The sequence below is a fragment of the Ambystoma mexicanum genome, chromosome 3p (genome assembly GCF_040938575.1).
Source record: "Ambystoma mexicanum isolate Mex_15411 chromosome 3p, UKY_AmexF1_1, whole genome shotgun sequence".
NCBI classification, from domain to species: domain Eukaryota; kingdom Metazoa; phylum Chordata; class Amphibia; order Caudata; family Ambystomatidae; genus Ambystoma; species Ambystoma mexicanum.
Genome location: NC_090925.1, coordinates 122759332 through 122781099, shown reverse-complemented (window position 1 = coordinate 122781099; position 21768 = coordinate 122759332). Strand labels below are relative to the sequence as shown.

Sequence of the window (21768 nt, the reverse complement as noted above, 5' to 3'; positions counted from 1 at the left end):
AATTTACAAAAAGACATATTCAAAATAAAATACATTTACAACAATCGGCATTATTGATCCATTGTAGTCTATTGCCCCTCTTTCACATTTTACCCACAGTGTAAATCATTTTTCAAATCTCAAGTTCTAAATCAAGCAAAAATGCAACAAATTACATTGGTATTCTTATGAAAATGATACCATTTCGTTATCAGAATTTAAACCTTGGTCCACTGATCTGAAGAGGCAAATAAGTTTAGCCTCCTCTTGTCGTAGTTTAAGTTCCTGGTTCCCTCCTCTTCGATTCAGGGTGACTTTCCTGAGACCAATGAATCTCAAGTCTTTCTTATCATTCAATTGATGCAGTTTTTGCCAGTGGTCTACTAATGGTAGACTTATGTCTTGACTGCCAATACCTGATATATGTTCTCGAATCCTTGTTCGTAATTCACGAATAGTGCTTCCAATGTAGATAAGCTTAAATATACATATGATAGCATATATCACGTATTTTGAGTGACAGTTGATCTGTTCTTTTATTTGAATGAATGTTCCATGGGAATCTTTGAAAGTGTCAGTACTTTTAACGGCATACTGGCACATGAAACACATTACGCATTTCCTGAACCCTTTGTTTGGTGGTTGGAGCCACATTTTGTATGGCTCCTCCTGGATATCTGGTAGTAATGATGGGCACAAATCGTTTTTCAATGTCCTAGCTCTTGTGTAGATTATGGATGGATAGTTTTTGATGAACCTGCCTATATGGGGGTCCAATTTAAGAAGATAACAGCTTTTCTTAAGTGTTTTCCTAATCTGTTGGTTGTTGGCACAGTACTTTTCACTGTACCATCTTGTTGGTCGTTCTCCCTTTTTCTGGTTTCCAAAGTGTTTGTTGGTCTAGCTGGTTGTTGAGCTTTTGTTCTTGCAGCCTGAATGCATTTGTTGTAGTATCCTCTGTTTGAAAACCTTGTGAATAGTAGATCACATTCTGCGTTAAACCTTGCTGTATCACCACAGTTTCTGCGCGCCCTTATGAATTCTCCTTTAGGTATATTCCTTATAACAGGATCATTATGACAACCGGAAGCAAAAAGTGTCGAATTGAACGCCGTTTCCTTGCGGTATGTCATCGTTTTTAGGTGGTTTGCTGTTACATAGATGTTAGATCCAGAAAGCTGATTAAGATGCAGCTGCTGGTTCCAGTAAATTCAATTCCGACGTTGTTAAGGTTCACATTGTTTCTAAAATCTTCCGATTCTGTCAAGGCTCCGCTGACGCAGGAAGCGCACCTTGCGCCACACAAGACTTGTGCAGGTGAAAAGAACTCGGTCGGCGCATGCGCCGTGCTTCAGCGGCAGCGGAGGAGGTGTTGCGTAATATTTGGTATCCCGTACTGAACCGGTCTTCGGCTGTCGCTATGGGAGCGCGCGCCACTTTTCTTCAGCAAAGCAGAGTGTGGCACTGGCGCGCGCGCGCCGTGCTTCAGCTTGAGGCTATGAGCCCTGACTCATAGCCTCATAGCCTCACTCGCGGGGAGGCAGCGGCACCTGGGCAGCCATGGACAGCGGAGAGCCCCCTAATCACGTGCAGGAGCAGCAGCCCCTTAGCGGGGATGCACAGACCAGCCCGGGGGGACACCAGTGGCAGGATGCCGAGCAGCCCCCGCCGACCCAGTCAGGTGAGGCTCACTCCATGATTCTGGAGGGGGGGTGGGCGATGTAACTTTCTGCCGAGCGAGGGGGGTATCAACGGCAGCCACCTCGCCCTTGGGTTGAATGAACCCTTTTCAACTTTTCTAATTTTGCTGGGCTCTCTGGACTCGAGCTCGGTAGACGGGGGGGGGGGGGTATTTCGGGACACTGGGTGTGAATAATTATTGTAATTACTACCCAGCGGACCCGGCGATCCATCCTGTGTTCCTTCGTGCCGTCTTGCTTCCAAGGCGAGCACATTGCCCCTCCGCTATCCTCCCGGGACCACTAGGTGTGCCATCCATGGCCAGTGGCGTACGGGGAGCGCACCCCGTGACGCCCGACCCCGCTCTCAGCCACTGGAGCAGTGTGGCACCAGCCAGTGCTACGTGGGTGCTCTGCCTTCAGCTCCAGCCCTGCTGAGTGTATTCACTAGTTCCACTCAGAACAGAGAGGTCCAGCAAGAAATGATCCGACTTATTTATGAAGTCGGACTAGTGAATGCACACAGGAGCCCTGGCCGGTCACCTTTGTTTCTGGGCATCTATGATATACATGCCCCTAAAAAAAGTCCTGCCCCAGTAAGAAAGGGCTAGACTCACTGCCCCCAAATGCCAGTCTAGCCAAGTAATAACGCATAGCATACTTGGTAAGTATGATTTGTGCTATTATTTGGCTATACAGGGATGGCGTCAGGGCCTTTTAACCTTTTGAAATGAAAGGGACCGCGAGCCTCACGGGGCCCTCTGCACCTGCCCACATGTTGCCAGTCAGTAGTCTTGTAACACGGCACTCACATTACAAGCTGCATTTTGATTTACAGAAGTGTTCTCACCTCATTGCCTTATAACACTGGATTCTCCTCATCAGCCACTTGCTGACAAAGAAGGGTTTAGTGCTCTTCAGTGGGCTTTTAGTGTTTAAGCTCCTTGCTCGCTGGCTGTCTTGTGATAAGTAGCGGCTATTAACCTTATCTTTGTCGCCATTGTAATGTATGCGCACCTATGGGTGTCTCGGATTGTTTTCGCTGTAAGCAGGGGGCCCCCAACCGTCACGTTGAAATGGGCCCTCGCACATTTTCAGTCCGGCCTGGGGCAGCAAATCTAGCTCTTTCTTACTGTGGCATGACTTTTATTCTGGGCATCATGTCCGGGACAGCAGTGCTTCCGTATGCTCCATGTCCCATTCTTGTCCGACTGTTGCAGGGAGAGGGCACGGAATCCTCATATGGGGGCAGGAACAATTGTCAGTTCAGCATTCGCTTTCCAATGTGTATTTGGGGAGGGGTGGAGTAGCAGGACATGTTTTGCCTCCCCCCTCCGATCTCCCCCCTTTGCAATGCTGGATACTCCCCTGGCCATGGGTTTTGGATCTGACTAATCGCCCCTCAATGTGGAAAAACAGACAAGCCGGGGACGAAAGGCACGAGGCGCCGCCCCTCCCCTGCCAGGTGAGTACCTCTGCATCACTGTGTCCAGTGGGGTGGGGTGGAGTCTCTTGACAGCCACAAACCTTTCCCCCAGTGATGCTCCAGGGCATCCGGTGCACGGGGGAACCTCCCTGCGTGGAACTTAAGCGTGATGGTAGTGTGTGGGTCCTCGCTCGAATAGAACATGAATAACCAGAAACAGAGTTTGAAATCGTCTGTCCGCATTGCACACGGTGTGACATTTGGTCTTTAAAAATGCAGCGATTTGGTTTGGAGTGGCTCTCTCGGTAGGCAGCTCCCCAGGTTTCCCTATCGCCTCCTCCATAACACAAGCACTTTACTGTTTCCAACACTTATGTCTGTTCACAGCAGTGCAATGAGAGAATAACAGAATCCAGCCCCACTACTACCCCAAGCCATAACCCCTCTGCAGTCACAGGTGGAGGTTGTCTGGTGGGGGGGTCGGGGTGTGGTTGGGGTGCTTTGGTAGATGGCTATTTACTTGGAAGTGCTGTTTTCATTCTGCAATTTAGCACCACGGTCATCTAAACTTGCCTAACTTAGACCTCAAGCCCTTTAGCAGATTGTGGGGGGTGATGGCTCTATGCAAGAGTACGGCACTTGGTTATGGGTTTCAGGCAGGCCCTTGCTAATAACATCAAAGTGGCTGAGTGTCAAGTTTGTGTTATCTTGCATTTGTATAGCGCCTCCTGCCATTGCTTATGGTTTCGAAGTGCTTTGCCTGTCAGAGAGGCAAAGGGAGAGTATGATAGAACATGCAATAGTAGTAGGGGGGAGCACATTCAGGTAGATGGTTGGAGGGCGAGGGGCAGATAAGATGCAGATAAGATGCTCAGGAAAGCATGAGAAGGAAAAGGGAGAGGATTGCACCAAATTTATTGTGGGAATCGACTGTATTTTATGGGGTGCATCGCCAAATGGAGAGATGGCTAGAGAGCAGTATTTGCCGCGCCAGGTAGCATGTCTGGAATTTGGTCACCCCCTTTGAGCTTGTACGTTGTGCTATCCAATATTTATCCTGCGCCCATCACCCCCGTAGTCTCACGGTACCTGGCCTTGGTCGAGCATATTGCGGCCCTGCACATATTGTGTCACCAGACCATAGTCTGTGGAAAGCAAAGGGGGAGTTTAGAGGGCGAGGGGTGATAGGAAAGATAAATTAGATGACACAATGACCAAAATCAGAGGGGAACAACAATTGGGATGAGTGGGAGGGGATATTGGAGTAGGGACGAGTGTTTCTCAATGTGATCAGTTATTGGTAAGCATGAGTGGGAGGGGATATTGTTATTGGAGTAGGGACGAGTGTTTCTCAATGTGATCAGTTATTGGTTTGGTAAGCATGAGTGGGAGGGGATATTGTTATTGGAGTAGGGACGAGTGTTTCTCAATGTGATCAGTTATTGGTAAGCATGAGTGGGAGGGGATATTGTTATTGGAGTAGGGACGAGTGTTTCTCAATGTGATCAGTTATTGGTAAGCATGAGTGGGAGGGGATATTGTTATTGGAGTAGGGACGAGTGTTTCTCAATGTGATCAGTTATTGGTAAGCATGAGTGGGAGGGGATATTGTTATTGGAGTAGGGACGAGTGTTTCTCAATGTGATCAGTTATTGGTAAGCATGAGTGGGAGGGGATATTGTTATTGGAGTAGGGACAAGTGTTTCTCAATGTGATCAGTTATTGGTAAGCATGAGTGGGAGGGGATATTGTTATTGGAGTAGGGACGAGTGTTTCTCAATGTGATCAGTTATTGGTAAGCATGAGTGGGAGGGGATATTGTTATTGGAGTAGGGACAAGTGTTTCTCAATGTGATCAGTTATTGGTAAGCATGAGTGGGAGGGGATATTGTTATTGGAGTTGGGACGAGTGTTTCTCAATGTGATCAGTTATTGGTAAGCATGAGTGGGAGGGGATATTGTTATTGGAGTAGGGACGAGTGTTTCTCAATGTGATCAGTTATTGGTAAGCATGAGTGGGAGGGGATATTGGAGTAGGGACGAGTGTTTCTCAATGTGATCAGTTATTGGTAAGCATGAGTGGGAGGGGATATTGTTATTGGAGTAGGGACGAGTGTTTCTCAATGTGATCAGTTATTGGTAAGCATGAGTGGGAGGGGATATTGTTATTGGAGTAGGGACGAGTGTTTCTCAATGTGATCAGTTATTGGTAAGCATGAGTGGGAGGGGATATTGGAGTAGGGACGAGTGTTTCTCAATGTGATCAGTTATTGGTAAGCATGAGTGGGAGGGGATATTGTTATTGGAGTAGGGACGAGTGTTTCTCAATGTGATCAGTTATTGGTAAGCATGAGTGGGAGGGGATATTGTTATTGGAGTAGGGACGAGTGTTTCTCAATGTGATCAGTTATTGGTAAGCATGAGTGGGAGGGGATATTGGAGTAGGGACGAGTGTTTCTCAATGTGATCAGTTATTGGTAAGCATGATTGGACGCTGGAGAGTACAGTTCACTTTGGAGCAGAGTTTTATTGTGATTGCAATATCTAGAACCGACGAAGCATGGCACTAAATGTAGTCAGTTAGTAAGGGGTTGCGTGATGGACTTTAGAAACAATTCCTTTATGAAGGGAGAGGACTGGGTTTTCCAAGCCAACCGACCAGAGACGCCAAGGTTTGGACGTGAATTGAAGTATGCCCTGGAAGACCATGGGCTAAGTGGCAGGGAAAGGGGAGACGGGATGGACTTGTGTCCAGTAATATTAGCTTCTGTAATCCTACGAGTAGGGTTTTCGGTTTTTATCCCTAAAAGTCTGTTAAACTCCTACTGAAGCTGTTGTCTTTCTGCTCTGGGGAACCCCCAAAACTCTGGGCTCCGTTGAGCGCTGTGTGCCGCTGAGGGAACCATTGGAAGGCCTGCAGGGGGCACTATTCATATATTAAATGAGAGAGCCGGCTGTGCCAGGGATCAAGCCAAGCCGGCAGACCTATGCATAACATCTAATTGCGGGTCACCTCCAAACGAGTGCTCCCCTGCCTTTCAATTTTATTTGGTAGTTTGTATAGCTCCACCATCTATACTTTGCTAAAGTAGTAGGCCTGTTACCTTGACCAGACCATGTAAGTGTCCTCCTGGAGAAACTTGTTTTGCCTCCAAAATAAATGTGATTTGCAAATTATCAACTTGGGAGCGTGCCCACAGATGGGCACAGCGCTGTTGCCAGGCAAGTAAGCCAATATGAATTTGCATCACAGATTTCGTAACCTTGCAGAAAGTTGGTACATGAAAAGAAAAGTCAGGATGAGCTGATCACTCTAAATTTTACATGTAGGTTTTGATCATCCTAGTGTCAGTGGTGTAGGCAGGGTGTGGCATTTAGGGCAAGGCAAACCGTGCCATTCCAGACACAGCTCAGCTGTGTTCATAGATGTGCCTGACATCTGATGAGAATTCACATGTGTACATTTGATGTGAAAACAAATGTTTTGTGCAACTTCAAATTGAATGCATGGTATGCATAAAAACAAGCTGCATGCCCGTGTCACAAAATGCCTTAAATCATGTGACTTCATCACACCAACTCTTTTGGGGCTTGTATTAATCTTGAAACTAATAAAACTCAGGGGGCCAAGATCTCAAGTTGTTCCATGCCAAATGTGAAATAATGTACTTGTGGACTTTTAGACACATCTCATTGAATGCTGGTGCTTCTCGTCCTTTATTTATAAAACTGCACAGGAAGCATAATGATATCTACTAATGACACCAGGACTTTTTGTAATGAGTTAAAATTGTAAACATTTACAGTACATTTATTGCTACTAAAATAGGGGAAACCACCAGGCAATTTCCCACCAATTCTGCAAGGCATCAAATGACAAAAGTCCAATAGATGCAGGTCACAAACCGCACATAGAATAATTTTACAATACATTTTCATGATGTATCTGCCCCAAATATATGCCATCAATGCAACTGTAAAACACATGCTGCTGATCCCTGTGACTCAACTTGCACTGACAGATATTACCCTACTTATGCACTTAGTGAAACAATAAAAGAATATGTCTGTGTTTACACTGGAAAAAACAGTTATCTATAATTCTTTGAACGGGGCAAACAGGAAAACACAGATAAACACTGGCAAAAGAATCCCCTAAAAAAGGAAATCCTATCTATGAGGTAGGTACAATTCACTAACATTCATACCAATAGCTCAAGCGACCAGTGTGACAATCCTATGGATGGAGTCCCTTCTTAAAGAGAGGATGAGCCTTTCAATGGGGCCAGGGCGGTGCGGCTGCTAACCAAGAGTCCCCCTGGGGGCGGTGCAACGTGGGGAGATTCCATGCGGGGGTCGGGGGAACTTGCCTCCCCAGAAAAGAGACGTCCGGTCAGGACACAGCCCCTTTACGAACCAGGGTGCAACACCACATCCTTCGCTAAGCCGTACAAACATCCCTTATTGTTTAAAACAGAGTCTGTGGTAAGGAACTCATGGTGGCAACAGTAAAGACAGACACAAGTTATTAAAGTTAAAGGGTGTTTATTAAACTGGATATGCAGGGTGGAAAACACCTAATCTAAACATAAATCTAAGATGGGAGCACGCTATGCCCGTCAAATGAAAAATAAGGCAGTCCTAGTGGCGTCTTGATAAATGAAAGGGCCTATACTAAAAAGAATATATATATATATTTTGCCAGTCCTTGCACTAAATGCAAAAAAGAGTGTGGGATAGGGTTTTCAAGAATGAAAGAAGTGTTCACAAATGAGAAGGCAGGATGTGGTAGCCGGGGGGCTCTCCCTTCACCACGTTTTGAGCACGGGACACTCTCGAGCTTTCCCAGCACGAAACGACAGTTCAGTTATCAGCTATCAGGAACGTCGATGGTGAAGTCTCTTTTCCCTTAAAAGTATCTTACCTTCGAAGTCCTGATGGATTCAAAATAACAAAATAAAAGTTCCTTTTCGGTTGCAATTTGGGTGATTGCTTTTCACCCCTTGATCTCCCCTCTCCCGGGCTTACGTCCACCAACAGTTTCTAGTGATATCAGCACCTTCAGTGTTTCAATATCTTGCTTCCGAGGGCCTGATATACTTAGAATAACAAACAAAAAGTTATCTTCGGCTTGTACTTGGGGTGATGATTTGTACTTGGGGTGATGATTTTTCACCACCTAGATCCCCCTCTTCCGGGCACAGACCCCACTCGATTTTCATCCTCCCTCTGTCGGGTTCACAGAACTTTAGGGTGATGGTTTTTCACCCCTGGGTCCCCCTCTTCTGGACGCAGACCCTTCTCGCCGGTTCACCTCCCTCTGTTGGGTTCACTGTGGCTTTCCTAGCAATAGTGAGTCTTAATGTCTTTTTAAACAATTCACAGTGGACATCCCTGTTGGGTTCACTCTTGCCAACTATACAAAGTTCTTTCAACTTTTTTACCTTCATGGGATTCGCTCCCCTTTGCTTTTCACTGGTTTGTCGGTCAGACTTGCGACTGTACAGAGGATTTTGCACTACCCCTGCATGCCCTGACAGACCCTGTGCTCCACTGACCAGAGTCGGCATCCGATGCTTCAATTTTTCTCCAGCTACCCCGGTGAACAAGCCCCTCCCCCCCCCCCCCAAGGATCCCCAAGCCACATATAGGTAAAGGATAACCTACGAAGTCCGGGAGGCATCAACCAGGGACACAAATGTAAGACAGTACCATGCATGAAACAAAGTACGGCAACCACTGAACTATCAATAGCCAAAGTTGGTGACCGAAAAATCGTCGCCCCTCTTCTTTTAGTCAAAAGAGGGGTTATCATCTACGACCCTGAAAATGCCTCAAAGGGGGAGGATGAGCTATGCGGGGGTGCACCCCAACTATGCTCTCCTTCTCTATCCAAACACACTCATACCCTAAGAGGGCTTTAGATGGAGAGTGACTAGGCTCCGGGGTCCAGCAAATCAATTAGGACACCAAAGGAGGAAACCAGTGAAGCCAGCACCCCACCCTGTGGATTGTAGTAGGGAGCCCTGTCTTTGTCGAAGGACCCAAAAGTGCACAGAAGGGGATAAAAACCACACCACCTTACTGGGACTTGACCGTATTGAATATCTCTACCTTGATCATTTTGTACCACAAGTTCTCAGACAATACCATAAAATGGTGCTATTGAAGAACCAAAGGGAACTTATTTGTTGGAATCTTCTTCGTCCCAGTCTATGATCAACAGACATGTGCTCATTAAGCTTGCAAACTTTAAGGTGACTGCTTTCGTTCAAAAGGACTTGTTATCTTTTCGTTGAAGGAATTCACTAGGAGAAGAGAGGCATTCTTCTAGGCTTACTGGAACTATACACAATCCTCCTGATACAAAGGAACTTTTAATTACCAGGAGAAGGAAGGCATTCTCCTGTGCTCGGCTAGAGCTAGAACATTTAGTTGTCTTCAGTTGTAGTGAGAGGCAAAGCGATACGGTTTTGACCAGGACAGTGTTTTTTTGGATTCGACTGACCTCCTGACTGTCCCAGTTTTGATTCATTTAGGTAGGGTAACCACCTTAGAATTGGGATAGACAGGCATTTTGTTTTTGTTAATAAAATTCTATAGTGGGGGCACTTATGAGCCTCTGTTGCTCCACCGAGGCAGCCAACATCCTGAGCTTTATATCCTGCTTCCGATGGCGAACCGCTTCTGCTCCATCTCGCTTGAATGCTGTGCAGAATCGGTGCTTGGGAACCCCAAGACAGCTCTGTGAGTGGACGGAACCCGGGCCAGGAGCCATCTTGCTGAGGCAGTTGGTGCGGCAGACCGGCAGACCACTGGGGTCGGTGGCAGAGGCTGGGGACAGCATTTTGATCCTGCTGGTGCGTGGCGAATTGTGAACGGTGCCAGGCGGGGACCGACAGTGTGCCGGGGATGGTATGGAGCTAGCGCGGAGCATGTTGTTGGGTTTCCAGCAAAGCAGTGAGATAAGGAAGAGACAGGTCTGTGGCGGTGATCGGTGTGCCGGCGGACACAGGAGACAGGTTAAGGTACTGAGACCCGGCGCACAGGGCACACGCGCTACGAGGCAACCATCACGGACCGGAAGCCCCAGCGGGTCTTGTGGAAACACGGGAAGTAAAGGATAAGGCTGCACGGATGGGCTGGGAATTGGCGCACATTGCCGGAGAACACACGCAGGCAGCACCACTGCCCCTATGGTGAGTTGGGTGATCACCGGGCCCTGCAAGAGCAACTGAATAACTCAGAGCAGTGACACTTGGCATCTCTAGGAGTAAGGGCTCCCACTCTCAGCACTCCGGGGCACAGTGAATGGGATCTCCACTGAATATCGCGCTCTGAACAGATAATACTGGCAAGAGCGCTCTACCTGCATGGTCCACCTGGAAAGTAGAGGACAGCGAGGGGAGATCACATTCGTATCCTTGGGTTGCTGGAGAAGGAGGTAGGGCCTAGTATGGAGCTCTTCTTGGAACAATGGCTGGCAGACCTTTTTGCCCTGAAGAACCTCAATTCTTTTCCATTGAAAGAGGCCGTAGAATCCCAATGGGTTGGCCCATTCCGGGAGCACCCCCTCGCACAATAATTGCAAGACTCTTGAACTACCGGGATCGGGACGCTCGGCTGCAAATGGCGAGGGTCACAGGCCCCATCACCTACAACGGCTACTGGATAGGGTCTTTCCAGATTACACTAGGGAAGTTCAGAAGGCGTGCCAGTCCTTTGACTCTGTATCAAATATGCCCTCTTTTTCCCTGCACAGATAAAGGTGTACCACAGAGGGAAGGTTCAGCTCATCAAAAATCCCAAGGAAGCATGGACTTGGCTGGAAACGCATATATTGTCAGCACCTGGACTTCAGCTGCCAGGAGGGAAGCCAAGAGCGGAGCCGGGTTTGTCCCGGGTCCAGTTTGAGTCGCAGTCCATGGAGCACCCTGCTGATACAGAAGCTGCCTCAGAGATGACTGGCAGGGGTTGAACTGCCGTCGGGTTGGGCACCGGCCCACACTAAGTTATTTCCATAATGGGGTTCGAGGTTATGGGTGGCCTCTGGCTGGGGACTGAGGCTTGCAATGGCTGCCTCACAGGACACCCTGCACATGGTTGCTAGTGTTTTTCTGTGTCCGTTTGACGCAGTATTTGGGCGACATGGGCTTCTGGTTGGGGGGCGGGGAGTAGAGGAAGGGGAGCGTTTTTACTGTTGCATTCGATTTGTTGCCTTGCTTGGGACACGCATGCACAGGGGAAATGGATGTTGGAACATGTATGTAGCTGGGGGGGGGAGGGGCTTTCTGTTTGACCGGATCCTTGCCACAGATTCTCGGGGGGTGACGACTCATGAAGGGGAGGTTTCCCTGTTGACATGTAACGTGAATGGGCTGTGTTCCAGCATCAAGCAGATGCTTGTTAAAATTTCTCAACAGGTATGCGCCGGGCATTGCACACACCTAGCCGGGACAAAATGAAAGTTCTTCAGAAGATCGAACTATAAAACGGCCCTTCATGTGGTTTTCTCGAGAGGGGCAATGGGTACATTGATACTCATACATTAGAGGGTTCCCGTCCATCTCAGAGAGGTTCGGGCAGATCCTAGGGGTAGATTTGTTCTGGTGTAGCTTGATCTGTGGGGAGTCACCTGAGCCATTGTGGCTATTCATGCATCTCACGCTCAATTTATTGAACTACTTCCAGTCAAAGCTGACACATGGGTGTTGGGGCGGTGGGGATATTTTAACGAGGTCAAGGTCCTGGGTCTGGATCAAACACACATTGGTAGTAGAAATCCAACGCTCCCCACCAAGTTGTGCTCCTTTGCCACTGCAATGTGTCTGGTTGATGCATGGAGGATGCTGCATGCGTCTTAAATTGGGGTATTCGTTCTTCTCTGATGCACATACCTCTGTTACGGATCAACCACTTCTTTATCCCCACAGTGTTGCTCACAGGCTGCTCTCTGCAAAATTGCTGGCCAGAGGGATCTTGGATCACTCCTTATTGAGCTCAAAAGTGGGCGGGCAATGGTTCCATGTCATTTCATCGCAGGATGTTCTTTCCCGGGGTTTTTTACCATGGATTTTTTTTAAAAAAAACATCAAATTTTTATTTTTTTATTTTTGGGGGGGTTACCCCCCAAACCCCCATCCCCTTTATTTTTTTTAAATATTCCCGTACACCCACACCCAATTTAGATATTTTTTTTAAACCCCCCCAAAAATTAGATGAGTCTTTTCGAAAAAAAATCTGTGGTAAAAAAACCCCGCAAAAAAACATCCCGCGATGAAAGGACGTCGTACCGCGGGCAATACCCACAGCAGTATGGCACCTTATTGTGTACTATTTAGGTATACCCAAAGTTATGGAAGGACTGTTTCACAAAATGTCTATAAACGAAGGGTAAGTCGACAGTCGTTCTACACTGTGGGAGGGCTATGAAGCTGTACTTGGGAAGAGGAGGCACTTTCTCTGGTGGCGGACAAATTGAAGCAGCGCGCACAAGCGGTGGAGGAGGCAGAGTTAGTATCTGTTCGGGCTGAGGAGGAATTCCTTTCTTCGGGTCTTGGGCTTTGCAAGATGCTTTAGTCACAGCACAGGAGTCCATACGCAACGTGGCCCTGGATAATGGTAGGGGTGCCCGTCTCACAGCACAGCAGGCACTGGGACTAGAATTGGACATTACTGGGGAGGAGATTGCTGCAGTGCTCTTGCAGCTACCGTCATGCAAACTCTCCCCTCCTCCCTGTTCAATGGCTTTCCAGTAGAGCTCTGGAAGTGGCGGGGGACCCGGTTATCGGACCTGTGCATCGCCTTTTTACACAATGTAAGCTGGACTGACCTCTCCCTCCAGACCTTAGGAAAGCTTGCATAGTGGTCCTGCCAAAACCCGGGAAACCACTAGAACACTGCGCCTATTATAGACCGAAATCGCTGATTACTGGGGAGGCCAAGGTCTTGGCGCAAGTCCTGGCCAACCGCATACTTGGGGTGTTAGGAAAGATTTCCATTTATGGGTAATTTTCCCTCCAGTTGTGAACCCCCAACCTTTTGCTTTTGTCTGACCATCCTAGCCTGACTTTTACCAGTGGAGCCCATCCTTATGCTGTACTCAGCTGGGCTTTCGCTCATCTTGTTAAGAGGAAACTGACATGCCCTAGTACTGGAAGACTTTGGTTTCCCTTAGTCTTTCACTTTGTTGCCATTTCTTGGCAACAATTTATCAGTGCACAATGTATCTTCCAGGACAGTGCGCTGGGGTCTTTCATTTTTAAGGCCCTAGACACCCAAAGTTTTTTTTGTGAATGTACCAGTGTGCCCAGGATGGAGCTGGTGGCAGCAGTTACTTTTGAAGCATTTTTTACTCTTTTCAATGGTCCAAACAGTGTTTACCGTGTTTGGGCCAGGACAGTGCCCAAAATGGCCATGCCACAAGGTCCTTTGTTCTGTCCTTTGGCCATTTAATAATTTTATCCCTTTTCCTTCCCCAGGTCGAGCAGACCCAAGACATTTCTTATTTGGTCATGAATCCCCCCCCCCGTGCAAACCAAAGAGGGGGGGGGTGGGAGGGAGGGGGGGGGGTGGGGGGGGGGGTGTGGGGGGTGTGTGTGTGGGGGGGGGTGTGTGTGTGTGTGTGTGAGAGAGAGAGATGTGGGCTTGAGCTGTCCAGTTCCAATACACATCCTGGGTGCCAAGATGTCTGGTGTGCTGGGATGACTGGGACCACCATGATCCGTGATTGGTCCAAGTCTGGGATGGCTGTATGTGAACAGATCTCTTATTGGTTTCTTTGTTTTGGCGCAAACAAGATTTTGGATAAGAGAAGGCACCCTGACCCCGCTGTTGTCTCATCGGAGCCCCGGTTTCCTCGTCCATCACAGAAGGCCTGCAAGGGCGCTTCGACCCGTTGGAGTAGGGGGACTAACTACTCTCGGCACCTCCTGCAAATTAGCCTCTTAAGTGTTCCTGGACCAGCCAGTGAACTGACCAGCTCGTGCGTGACCTTTGCCTTGGAATCGGTGCTATCTCGACTTTCGACCTGGTTTCTTTGGGAACTGCAAGCTCTTGGTAGAAGGCAATCTCCCGCCGAGTTTCATACACCTAGCATTCCTAGGTCTGGAATTAGGCGAGTCCACCTGAACCCGAGCCTGCGTGGTTCCTGCGTCGGCCTGCTGTGGTGACTAGCTTCATGGGTGCCTTGCTGCTGTGCCCTAAGATGAGCTGCAGTGTAACTGACCCGATCCCTTCCCCAGAAGTGGAGAAAAGGCCACTGTCCCGCCACTGACTGAGGTCCTGCGACGCAGCCCCTGAAAGCCGGAAAGACGTGCAACTGCTGAACTCGAACCTACAAGCGAACTGGACTTAACCGTCAAAGTTTGGTCCGGAGTGCTTCGAGGGTCAGTGAGTACTTGCATCACTTACCGGTGACCTCTGGCGCATCCATAGACTTTTACGCATGAGTGTCCCCCCAAGGGCCACTCTCGTTTTTTAGGGAAGCCTGTGCTACCATCCTATTCCTGGAAATCGCTCTGCCCTCTTGTGGAGACCCTCCTTGAATAGTGGAACTTATTCTTCATCACCTCACCCACCTTCCTGAGCCACTACAACCCCTTTAAGAGACCCGTTTTGTACTTAACTGCACGGTCGAGTGCTCCCGCGGTGAACGTACTTTTGAGCACAAGGCTCCACACTTCGTAGGGATTGGACTGCCTATTAGTTAGTGTTTGAGTTGTTGGACTGCCTAAAGTATATTTGCACTGTATGACCCCTTTCTGTTTCATGTTGTGGATCTCTACTTGTTGACTATTACTTTAGACTAATAGTTATAATAGTGTGTGTGTGTGTGTGTGTGTGTGTGTGTGTGTGTGTGTGTGTATATATATATATATATATATATTTCTGAGGCTTGTGGAATCTGCTTAGATCACATGCTGTGCATAGGCCGACATCTAGTGGAAGCTGCGGAGTATTACAGTTTGTTTTTCGAAACTCGAAAATGGGCGTCGACACAGGCGTGCCAGTAATACTATCCCTAGTGTGACGTCCACTGTACCCAAGATCCCTCACGCGTCTAGGATCCTCAGATTGTTTTTTTCCGCCATACTGGTCGGAAGCATCTTGCGGAGTCCCCTGGCCTTAGCCATATTTTTGCTAATTATTGAACATTAACTTCTTTATTGACATCCTTCCCCACCCCATCGTCGACCCTCGACACTCAACGACGGCTGGAGAAGACATCGACCGTCGGCTGCTGCACGACGGATATGGGCCTCGGAAGGCCGCTGGCCTCGGCCCGGGCCTAGTAGGCCGCTGCCCTACAAGTAGGGAGAGTGGGGGGTGGTACATACTCTTCATTCTTGATATATAGGTACACCTTATATATTTCCTACACTTACCAGCCCACTGCCTCAAGGTGCGTATGGAGGGTACCCCTTTCCAATTCTGCCCCAAGTGCAACCGCAAATACCCTTGGGTCGACAGGCATGCCACGTGCAATCTCTGCTTGCCGAGGGACCACCCCGAAGCGAACTGCAGAGCATGTAGTAGGTTTAAGCCTAAGACACTTAAGGACCATTCGACAAAGCGTTGGGCCCACCACGCCAGGCAGGCGGCCATGGCGGCGGAGGGCGCCTTCAGCGATGGCAGCGACGCCGTACTTTCGGACGGCGAGGGCATTACGGCGTCGAAAGACTGCCGAGCGCAGGTCCCCGACCTCGGAAGGTCGTCCGGCAGGGCGGCTATGGGGAAGACCCCCGGCGACGCAAGCGCTACACACCCTACACACACTAAGCACACTAAGTCCAACCGAACCTCGACGACGTCGACTTCTCGGAAAGAGGCACAAATAGAACGGTCCGACTCGGTGTCCTCTGGGCGCTCTCGATCGAGATCGCCTCACGACGCAAGGCAATCATCCACTCTTACCAAGAGTGCCTCGCTCCCTAGATTAACGGAAGTTCGATCGTCGGAAGACGAAGACGACTTCCACCCCCAGGCCGCGCTACAAGATACCGAGGCCGCAGTTAACACCAGCGAGGCCCCACGTTCGAAACACACAGATACCTCTCCCGACCCTCGACGCCAGGCGTCGAAAGTCTCTGGGGCCTCCAAGGGGCAGGGAAAACATTTTTCCACGCACGGGGAGGGGGGGAAACAGCGGAAAGCACAGCCTTCCACTACTGTAAAACCATCCCTCCACCCTAGGCAGTCAGACAAACACAAGTCTACTGGGACATCAACATCCAACAAGGGTACCCTTGATAAGTCCTCTAAGTTACCTACAAAAGTCATCCCCTGTTCCAAGGAATGGTCCAGTGAAGACATAGACAGGGTCATGTCAAGGATGTCTTCCTTGGCTGATTTTTATGACAAAAACCCTGAACATTTTCTTTCGTATGACCCTCAAGGGGCCACACCCTCAGGCTCCTCTGACCCTATCCCAATAAGTAAAAAGGGCCGGTTCGAAAGACCTGAACCCTTCGAGGTGCAGCCTTACTCTACTCCATACTCTACTCCACACCCCAGATACCAGGGACAAGCTTTCCCTGAAGGGGATCAGGAGTTTGAGATTATGGAGGAACAAACCGGGACTGAATACTATGCGGATGATGAGGACCTTGAGGAGGGAGAAGATGAGCAGGAAATTTACAGAGCAGATTCCCCGGTAGAGAGCGAAGCCCCAGTTACCGACTCGCCAGTTGATAACCAGCCCCTCCTTAATGAAGTTCTTGCTCGCGCAGCAGAACATTTTCATATCGACACCCACGGTGTACAGGAGGAAAGGGACTTCGCAGAAGAGTTGGTGGGAGAGAGGAGGCCGGTCGCTCAGACCATCCCTATCCTTAAGTCCATCCAACGTAGAATAGATCCGTCCCTGGCGAATCCTAACCTCACCAGAGCCGTCAACCCCAGAGTCGAAAAACTCTTCCGGGCAGCCCAGTCTGACCCTCTTTATATAAGGGGACATCTTAAACCAGACTCCCTAGTGGTCACCAACACTCGGAAGAGGGCTGGGACACCCTTATCGTCGTCAGAAGCTCCTCCCGACAAGGAGAGCAAGAAACTGTACGGGTTTGGCAGGAAGAGGTAGCCTCAACGTCCGCCTACCAAGCAAGGATTGCTAACTCCACCACCCTGTTGGCCAGTTACAACTGCCATCAATGGGAAGAGGTCGCGGCGCTCATTGCCTCTGCTCCAGAACCGTTAAAGGGCCAGCTGGCTCGGATCTTGGCAGAAGGGAGAGCCGTGTCTGGTTGCATATTAAAAGCAACTTTCGACGCCGCGGACAACGCAGGAAGATTGATAGCAGAAGGTACTGTTATCAAAAGACATGCGTGGTTACGGGAGTAGGGGTTCAAAACAGAAACCCAGGCTTCTTTAATAGACAAGCCGGTGGAACCCGATCTATTGTTTGGGAAAGCGGTCGAAGCCCCACTTAAAAATGCCAAGGATGAATACGAGACTCTCAAATCCCTTGGCCAGCTTACCAACAAACCCCCTAACCAGAGGGGGAACAGTAATTTTCGTCGCCCACGCGGCCAAAATTCACAAAGAGGCAACTATGCCCAGGGACAGGGTACACAATGGAACAACAACCAGCAGTCTACCCAAAGTTACGGCAGGGGTAACAAGAGAGGTCGTGGAAGAGGCAGAGGCAGCCCCAACAAGGGAGGTGGCACGCCTCCACCAAAGCAGTGACGCTCAGTTCAGGGTCCCTTCCCACGCAACCCCAGTAGGGGGACGCATTTCCAACTTCACCCAGGCTTGGGAAGGGATCACCTCAGACAGATGGGTGCTGTCAACAGTGTCCACAGGATATTGTATAGAATTACTGCAGCGTCCCCGGAACCACCCTCAACGACAAAGAGTACACTCCCTAGAACATCAGAAGATCCTTCTCGAGGAGATCGCCATTCTGCTAGAAAAGGACGCGATAGAACTCGTCCCAGGACACCAGGTAAACAAGGGTATCTATTCAACTTACCTCCTTGTGCCAAAGAAAGATTTGACAATGTCAAGCCCCAAAAATTCCGTATGACCACGCTACAAGAGGTAATCCCCCTCCTAAAAAAGGGGGATTACATGGCAACCTTGGATATGAAAGATGCTTATTTTCATATTTCCATGCTCCCGGCGCACAGAAAGTACTTGCGCTTCAAGGTGGACAGTCGCCACTACCAATTCAAGGTACTGCCCTTCGGGATAGCTTCAGCACCAAGGGTATTCACCGAGGTACTGGCGGTGGCAGCTGCACACCTACGCAGGGAGGCAATCCCAGTGTACCCTTATCTGGACGACTGGCTCATAACGGGGGAAACCCCAGGGATTTGCAGGACAAACATTCAAAGGACTATCGACCTCCTCCACGAATTAGGCTTCTCAATCAACGAGAAGAAGTCAAGCCTGGTGCCAAGCACCTCAAAACAGTTCCTAGGAGCAATCCTAGATACTCAGAAAGGGTTGACCTTCCCTTCCGAAGAAAGAATTCGGAATATACTACTGCAAATTCCACATTATCAGTCCGGTCAACAAATAACGGTACACAAAGCAATGCGGTTACTGGGCATGATGGCGTCATGCATTTACCTGGTCCCCCACGCGCGACTGCGCATGCGTCCCATGCAGGAATGGTTGGCGAAACAGTGGTCTCAGGCAAGTGGTCAGTGGGACGATCTAGTGGTCGTTTCGCCAACACTTGTACAGAGCCTACACTGGTGGACAAGAGAGAATCTCGCAAGGGGAAAAACCTTTTACGATCCCGAAGTACAAGCAGTGGTGACTACAGATGCATGCCTGACTGGGTGGGGAGCTCACCATCTCCACCACACAGCTCAGGGTCTCTGGTCTCACTCAGTTGCCAAGAACCACATAAACCTGCTAGAGCTTCTGGCAGTATTCAGAGCGCTTCAGGCGTTCGAGCCCCATCTACTAAACTTGTCGGTGCAAATCCTGACGGACAGCACAACAGCCATGTTCTATCTGAACAAGCAAGGAGGGACTCGTTTGCCAAATCTGTCCAAGCTTGCCCAGAAAATCTGGATATGGGCACTCAAACGGAACATCTTCCTATCATCGCAACATGTTCCAGGGGAGCTCAATTACCTAGCGGATGCTCTAAGCAGAGACTCCCTCCCAGAAGAACACGAATGGGTCCTTCACAGAAAGATCGCAGAAGATCTCTTCTCTCAGTGGGGTTTCCCCACTATAGACTTATTCGCCACAAGCGAAAACAAACAATGCCCAGGATTTGCATCCAGGTTCCCCCAGCCAGACTCCCAAGGGAACGCCCTGTGGATGAACTGGTCAGGGATGTTTGCGTACGCTTTTCCACCAACTCCTCTCATCAGGAAAGTGGTGTACAAGATGAACAAGGAATCGATGACGCTCATCCTAGTTGCTCCCATGTGGGCGAGACAACCATGGTTTCCACACCTACGCAGGATGGCGGTGTGCGAGCCCATCAAACTTCCAGCCTGGTACAACCTACTGTCCCAGCAACTATGTCAAACAGTGCACCAGCAATCTAACTCAATGAACCTGGCAGCATGGCTCCTGAGGTCATAGAGTTTGGACATCTCAAATTACCACAGAGGTGTATGGACATCCTAAAAGAATCCAGGAAACCAAACACAAGGCACTGTTACTTTGACAAGTGGAAGAGATTCGTTATTTGGTGCCAGAATAAACAAATCAACCCTGTTGATTGCACTCCTTCCAACATTGTGACATACATGCTCCACCTGCTGGTCGCAGGATTGGTTTTTAACTCTCTAAAGGTACACCTGGCAGCCCTCTCGGCTTACACCACATCCCATAACAGGGTGTCGTGGTGGAAAGTACCAGTAGTTAAAGCCTTCATGGAAGGAGTAAAGAGACTTCACCCTCCTATTTCGAACCCACCGCCAGGATGGGACCTTAATGTGGTGCTAGCTAAGCTCATGGCCCCCCGTTCGAACCCATGCATAAAAGTAGTCTCAAACACCTGACTTATAAAACGGCCTTCTTAGTAGCCATTACCTCTATAAGAAGGGTCAGTGAAATTCAGGCTCTGTCAGTGCAGGATCCTTTCTTTACTATCCATAAAGACAAACTGGTTTTACGCACACACCCTAGGTTCTCACCTAAATTTATATCAAAGTTCCATGTAAACCAGTCCATCGAGCTTCCGGCTTTCTTCCAGAACCCGCAAAGCTCGGCTGAGGTGAAACTACACACCCTAGATGTGCGTAGGGCGGTCCTCTACTATGTAAATAAAACCAGACCGCTAAGGAAAACAGATCAACTGTTTGTCTCCGTAGCTACAGGCAGAGAGGGAGATCGCGTCTCTAAAGGCGCTATCTCGAAGTGGATTATCAACTGTATACAGCTGTGTTACTCTCTCTCTGGGAAAACTCTGCCTTTTACTTCAAGAGCCCACTCTACTAGAGGCATTGGGGCCACTTTGGCTTTCATTGCAAATGTTCCCCTCGACACCATTTGCAAAGCAGCTACTTGGAGCTCCATTCACGCTTTTACTCAGCATTACTGCATTGACACTCATTCCAAGACAGATACACAAGTGGGACAAGCGGTTCTAAGACACCTGTTTGCTCATGACCCTTCTCACATCCCACCTCCTTCTTCGGGTACTGCTCGCTAATCTATGCACAGCATGTGATCTAAGCAGATTCCACAAGCCTCAGAAGGGATACATTACTCACCGTAATCGTATTTCTGATGCTTGTATCTGCTTGAATTCACATGCGACCCACCCTTCCTCCCCTCCGAGAGAAGGCGCATGATTGCTTATAGTCTTACCTTTCTGTCTATCTGCTTGGATTATCTGTACTCACGCTACTCCTCATGCTTCCTCATGTCAGAAAAAATACAATCTGAGGATCCTAGACGCGTGAGGGATCTTGGGTACAGTGGACGTCACACTAGGGATAGTATTACGCCTGTGTCGACGCCCATTTTCGAGTTTCGAAAAACAAACTGTAATACTCCGCAGCTTCCACTAGATGTCGGCCTATGCACAGCATGTGAATCTAAGCAGATACAAGCATCAGAAATACGATTACGGTGAGTAATGTATCCTATATATACGCAAAGTTATGCAATGTCATTGGCATATTCTCAAATCTGATGAACATTTGAATACCATCTTGGGTGACCGCATTAACATCACTTTTCGACGGTCTACCTCATTCAAAGATACTTTAGTTGCCAGTTTTATGAGGCCCATTGACAATGTAGTAACCAATGCTTGGCTAAATATTGCGGTTTTTACAAATGCTCCAAATGTAAAGCATGCACTCATGCTGTCAATAAGGCTCATTACACCCATCCCATCTTGGGCACTAATATCAAGATTGCATCTAGAATCACCTGCGATACAGATCATGTGGTATATGTTCTCAACTGTCCTTGCAACATGTGGTATGTGGGCAGTACCAAAGGTAAATTGAAACTAAGGATACTTCAGCATATTCGAGCCATTAGAAACACTGATTCTAACTATCCGATGGCTTTACACTTCCAGTCCCAACATGACAGTAAATTGGAGGGTTTTTCCTTCTTTGGGATTCTTACAGTGCCCAAGTCACCAAGAAGAGGCAATCGTGAGTTATTGCTGAGGCAACTGGAGACTAAATCTATTTTGGACCTAGAGACCAAGAAACCAAGAGGCCATAATTTAGATGAAGAATTGTACAC

At 48.7% G+C, this 21768-nt stretch overlaps 1 protein-coding gene and 1 long non-coding RNA gene across 5 annotated transcripts in view; one reads left to right on the top strand and one right to left on the bottom strand.

Moving 5' to 3' along the window:
- The window catches only part of LOC138580153 (uncharacterized), a 461264-nt gene that overhangs the window by 355159 nt on the left and 84337 nt on the right, over positions 1-21768 (bottom strand). The gene's annotated exons all lie outside the window — the stretch shown is intronic.
- Positions 1437-21768, top strand: part of LOC138580152 (C-type lectin domain family 2 member D-like) — a 357666-nt gene continuing 337334 nt past the window's right edge. The window contains exon 1 of one of the 3 annotated variants that reach the window (XM_069650477.1): positions 1437-1660. In XM_069650477.1, the coding sequence (XP_069506578.1) occupies positions 1540-1660 (121 nt within the window). In that variant the 5' untranslated portion in view covers positions 1437-1539. The remainder of the gene's footprint in view (positions 1661-21768) is intronic. The other 2 variants (XM_069650475.1, XM_069650478.1) reach the window with 2 other exon arrangements.